Raw genomic sequence first — 6,035 nt, forward strand, 5'->3', positions numbered from 1 at the left:
TGAGAATATGATATTGCGTTCAAAATGATCGGAGACACAAAGAAAGCATCAGCAGGCAAGATGTATTCAAGATGAACAGAGGACTATAGCTCGCTCTGGCATGTAGCATTGATCTCAAGCTCACCATGGCTTTTATTATAATGTTTAACAATTACATTTGCAGAGTATGTGAGTAACTGCATTAGCATAAAGAATGCCTAGTGAACAGAGATTATCTTTATGTTAATATCTAACCTTTAACTATATGCACACAAATAATGCTAATTAAGCAGTGACTAGTTTCAATGCTGTTATTATTTAATTGTTAAGTTTTATGATTTGTTGACTCTATAGTGGAAACACAATGGGCCTCATGAACCTTTCAGATAGTTTCAAGAATGTGTTCCAGGAACTGCTTGCAGTTCCATAATCTGCCTGTCTCGCTTGCAGGATCTCACAGGAAACTCGTCCTTGGCTGTCCTTCAGTTCTTGAGGATCCATCAATATGAGAAGATTATCCTGGATCATAACCCAGATGGGTTCTGAGTGTAATCACAAATGTCCTAGTAAGAGAAGAAGGCTCGGTGAAGAGGACAGAAGTAGAGGGCCACACGCCAGGGAATGGGGACATGGGGACAAAGTGGAGAGGATGAGGAAGTGGATTCTTCCTCAAGAACCTCCAGAGAAATGGGCCTTCCTGGCACTTTGATTTTTATCTCTTAAGGCCCATTTTGGATTTCTGACTACCAGAAATATAAGATAATACATTTTTGTTGCTTTCAGCCACTAAGTTTGTGGGGTTTTTGTTTGTTTGTTTGTTTTTACAACAACAATAGGAAACTAATACAGCATAGGTGTAAAAATCATCTTGAAAATAGGAAGACACACAGCTCAACCTCCCAAGCTCCTGTGATAAAAAGCTAGTCAGAAAACCAAACCGCCAGGTACAGCCACACACTTCATCTCAAAGCTCTTTAAAGGGCACCCAGGACCAAAAGCAACGACGGTGAGCCCTCCTGGAAAGCCCTTCAGAAGACTTTGTAAGAGACAGGGGAGGGTATCAGAGGAGACACTTTTCAAAGCAGACATTTTATTTTCAAATACAGAAGCATGAACAAGCAGGATTCTTTTCCAAAAGACATCATCTTCAAAGAAGAAAATACTGCTTTTAAAGATTTCTCTTGGCCCTAATGATTGACATTGGGGTGATTTTAGTTCTGAAATGTCTGTCACCATAAAGAAAAAGTATGACATCCAAAGGTCAAGCTTCTAATTTTCTGTAATATGAAGGAAAAGGAAACTAAACTATTACATAAGAATGGGCTTAAGAGCTGCATGGACCCCAGATCATTCGATGCTTTTTTTTGTGCCAATGTAGATTACCATGTTTATATTTGTACTGATGTATTTTCACCAATAAGAAAAGCTCAAAATGGACAATGGCACCAATCAGCAATATTTCTTGGGGGTGCACTTCCACTGATGCCAGCCACAAGGAAGAAACTGAAATCCAAAATTTCTCAGGTCTTCTTTGTAATTTTCTTTACTGTCTCGCACATGAACATAGAATGGTATTTGTTTCTGAATAATATACTCTACCAGGTGATAACCAATTTGCCACATGTTGCCTTGGCGTCAGTATTTAGGGACTGTGTGACCCATCCTCATCTCACAGGACTGTTCCATCACAGTCCACGAGATAGGGAGCCCCTCTGGACCCAGCACCCCGAACCCTGGGAAATTCTGTAGGCAGCGTTCAACATATTTCAAGCTCCTCTCGTTTCTTCCAAAGTCCCAATGATCATTCACAAGCCCTGCATGTGAGGTATCCAAGAAGATGCTCCGAAAGTTTCCTTTCCTGTCAAGAAAAAAAAGAGAGAGAGCATTTATTTGGCCAACTTTTACCAAACACCAAGATCGCAGAATATGAATATGACACCATTCCTTTTCTTGAGGATCCCACAGTCTAGAGCAGGGAACAGACACGGAAAAAAGTACTAATTTCTATGTCTGCTTCGGAATCTTCCCAAGTAATTGAAAGGGTCAAAATTCTAATTGCTTTATGATGCAGAAAGCACATCTCAGAAAAAGTCCCAGAAATACCCAAGGAAGGATAGAATGAGCTGACGTTCCTAAAATAACGAAGAAGTACACCAGAGTGACCTCCCACGTGGCTGAATTTTCTTTCAAGATCCACATGTGGAATACGTGGGTTCTGAATTCTACACCAAATATCTACGTATACAAGGCAATATTTATTTTAACAGATATTTCAATAAAACGGATGTCACAGTTCATCTTTCATCTCCTGATATAACAAATATCAATCAAATTTACATAGCACTATAATTTACCCAACGTTCTTGCGTATGTCTGGCGTGCTAGAGACTCATTTGCTTGATACTCTCTGGTTCTCTGAGAAAGCTGCATAAAAAGGCCTTGGAATCCCTTGAAGAATAAGTCACCATTGACACACTGAAGGTGTTTCCTTTCTCAGCTGCCCTTGGGAGGGTGGATAAGTAGCTCCATTGTCTGGGATGGAAGGGGCACCAGGATTGCATAAAAGTTTAAAAGAGAGAGTGTCTCCGGTACAGAGAGAAGTATAAGGAACAGGGTTAGGGGAGGGTCAAGATTCTGGGTCTGTGAGGACACAAGGCCTAAGCTAATTCTGACACAGCACTCTGGGGCTGGCATGGTGATCGACCCTTGGTATGCATGTGAACAAAGGGGACTTGGAGGAAGATTCGTCAAGCCAGCGCTCACAGCAGCACTTGAGTAGAGGGCCAAGCCTGCCACTGCCTACCTGTTTACTTTCAGCTGCTGACACTCTCCTGGGCATCCTGGGGGCCATCAGGTGAATTCTAATTCACCTGGTTACTATGCAAATAGAGGAAGGTAAAATATCCCTTCTCTGAGATGAAAGGAATTCACAGCTTATACTCCCCAACCCTGGAAGATAGGGAAGACATTCTTATTAAATATACACAACTTATCTATTATTTAACAATTCCCTGCCCTGGCCGGTTTGGCTCAGCAGTTAGAGCTTCAACCTGCGGTCCAGAGAGACCTGGGTTCGGTTCCCGCTAGGGGCACGTACCTTGGTTGCAGTTTGTCCCTGGCCCTGGTTGGGTCGTGCAGGTGGCAACCACTTTATGTGTTCCGTTCACATCAATGTTTCTCTCTCTCTCTCTCTCTCTTTCTCTCTCTCTCTCTTCCTCGCTCTCCCTCCCACTCTATCTGAACAAGAAATGGAAAAAAATGTTCTCAGGTGAGGATAAAAACAAAAACAAAAAAACAATTCCCTCACATAATAATTTTATCAACTTTACTTTATATAGTTAAGAGAGCAGTCATCTTCCCAAGGTCACACAGCTGGTCACTTGGCAAGTTTAGATCTCAAGCCCAACCCTAACTCAAGTATTATTGGATTACGTTCATTTAGTCGTAGGGAAAGAAACATTTCCTAACCACTTCCAGCCATAGGCGTCTATGTTGAGGTGTATGGCTGCGGTCAGAATCTTAACAGAAAAGAATGAACTAGATGGGACCCTAGTGTTATTTACAATACATGGACTATTCACTATCTGGTCTATTCCCATGCCTTGTCTCACTGGCCTACCTTCTCCCCCAAGTAGCTTTTTCAAAACCTATGTGAACCAGGGGTGCCCACGGTTGTTCTCCCAGCCTCCGGCTTCAGTTCTCTCGTTCCCACCCAGAAAACAGCCAGAGCAGCACTGGCCTGGTGTGCAGTAGCTTGAGCTCTCACCTCTTTCTGAGGCCGACTGATGACTATCTGATAATCTGGCCACCAGCACCTCCAGGTTGAATGGGTTTTTATTTTTAATGTGAAAAATGGCACCATATACCTACAAGAGCAACAGAACAAAACAGGAGAGGAAGTTCTTGGAGATAGGGTCTTGGATGTGGTATGGGCAATAAAACCAGGAGTTAGGAAGGCTGAACAAGATAGAGCCAGGGCCTCCAGAATGGCTCATTGGACTATTTTATGGAAGATATGCTAGAAAATAACCCGGCAACGGTTCACAAAAATCCAAGTCCATGGCTGGATCCCTTTACATTCATTCATTCATTCATTCTTTTAAAAAAATTCATTGCATTCCCTCCCTTTCTTTTTTTTTCATTTCATACCATACCATATCATTAATTTGGTATCTATTATATATCAGATGTGTGTCAAGTATAGAGAATTCAAAGATGAATATAAAGATGAATATAATATGGCCACTGCCTTCAAGTTAAGTCTACAAGGGTAGAGAGATAAACAGTCTGATCATAACGGGGCACATGTTCCGATAGATGTTTGCCTGTGGTGGTGTGGGATCCCGACGGGGGAGTGGTGGAAGACTAACAGAAGTGATACCTGAATTGGGCCTTGGGGGATAAGTAACATTTTTCCCTGGCAAAATAAAGACAGAAGGTGGGCAAGTAATTTCAAGTAAGAGAAAAAGCATAATGCCTGAAGGTGTAGCAGGTTATATCCTACCTACTGAACTGTGAGGGGCTCAATAATTGTAGCTTGTGGTGTATGGTAAGGTAATGCTGGGAGATGAGTAGAAGAGGTTGGGGCACTTTTTGATAAATTTTTGTATTCCCAATTAAGGATCGTGGACTTGATGCTGTGAACATGGACCTCTATTGAAATGTTTAAAGAAGGGAGTGATGTGATTATATTTGTTTAGAGAGATGACTCTGCTCACCAAATTGCAGATGGGGTGGTAATATTGAAAACAAGGAGATATTGCAATAGCCTGGAGCAAAATAAATAAATAAATAAATCCGTTAGAGATAGTAATACAGTGGATTCAAAAGATGTTTAAGAGGCTGAAAAAGAGTAAGGGAGGTGAATGGATATGGCTATTAACATCATCCCTAGAGAACAAATCTGACTTTAAACGTGTACTTCCATCTGCCCGGGAAAGGTTCTGAGCCCTGGATCTATCCTCCTCACACCTCAGCCCTCTCACCCCACATCACCCACTACTCCCTCACCTTATAGGACTCAGGGGTGCTCTTTTCCAAGGACTCATACAGAATCTGCAGCTTCTGGGGCTCATTAATCACAAACATCTTGTGTAGCAGCTCAGCCCCCTTCCTTCAGGAATACGATCTAAGGAAACAAACACTGAAACAAAAATATACAGAGAGATGAGACATGTGTCCAAGAAAAGGAGAAAAGAGGTCACCTAGGACACCATACACTGGCAGAGGTAAAAGGCTTTAGAAATTATCTGGTGCAAACCTTTCATTTTACAAGCAAGAAACTAAAGCCCAGAGCTGCAACAGGACCTCGGGTCTCCTTGGTGATTTCTCTACCATTCCAAGGTAAGAAGAACCATCAACATATCTGGTGAAACAAATCTCCAAAAGCCTGCTTGATTCAAATCAGACCAAGAACCCAGAGGTGATTGTCTTCAGCTGTTCAGATGCAAATGAAGAATGATGTATCTCTTCAGATACTGTCCCTAAGGACCCTTAAAGCCCCCAGGCATTGGAACAGGAGCTCTAGCATTGTCATAGCATTGGTAGTATTTTTCAGCCATCATGAGAGAATGAGATCTTCTGGAAAAGATCTTGAAGACCTCAGTGTGTGTAGTCCCTTTCTTCTAAGGAACAAAATCATAGGAGGGGAAATTGTTGATTAGCAGGGATAATACTCAAGTATGAATTGGCAAAATCTAAGAATTATATTTGAATAACCTTACAAACAGAAGAAACCCTTTTATTCAATAATTCCACTTCTAGAAACTCATCCCAAGAAAGAAAATGATAGGTATCTGTAAGGTATAAGCACAAGGAAATCTATTGTAGTATTGTTATGTTGTAAATTAAAAAAAAAAAAAAAAAGATCCAATGTCTATTATAGAGAAACGGTTAAGTTCATGATGGCATAACCAAATAATGGGTTACCTGGCAGCCATTAAAATACTGTCTTCAAAGTGTATTTAATGACATAGGAAAAAACCCATGTTATAAAGACAAGAAAATATGATATAGTTCCAAATTAGTAATATAAAAATAGATAGGTAAATGGTTAT

The 6,035-nt window shown here is 41.0% G+C and overlaps 1 protein-coding gene across 1 annotated transcript; it reads right to left on the reverse strand.

The window, feature by feature from the left end:
* Nucleotides 1-1,428: 1,428 nt before the first annotated feature.
* On the reverse strand, nt 1,429-5,067 carry GLYATL2 (glycine-N-acyltransferase like 2). Its single transcript, XM_036259646.1, is given in 5 exon segments — nt 1,429-1,837; nt 2,271-2,287; nt 3,746-3,788; nt 3,790-3,845; nt 4,990-5,067. Coding segments are annotated over 5 exon segments (603 nt in total).
* Nucleotides 5,068-6,035: the final 968 nt, after the last annotated feature.

This window comes from Molossus molossus, unplaced genomic scaffold, assembly GCF_014108415.1.
Source record: "Molossus molossus isolate mMolMol1 unplaced genomic scaffold, mMolMol1.p scaffold_m16_p_13, whole genome shotgun sequence".
Lineage (NCBI taxonomy): Eukaryota > Metazoa > Chordata > Mammalia > Chiroptera > Molossidae > Molossus > Molossus molossus.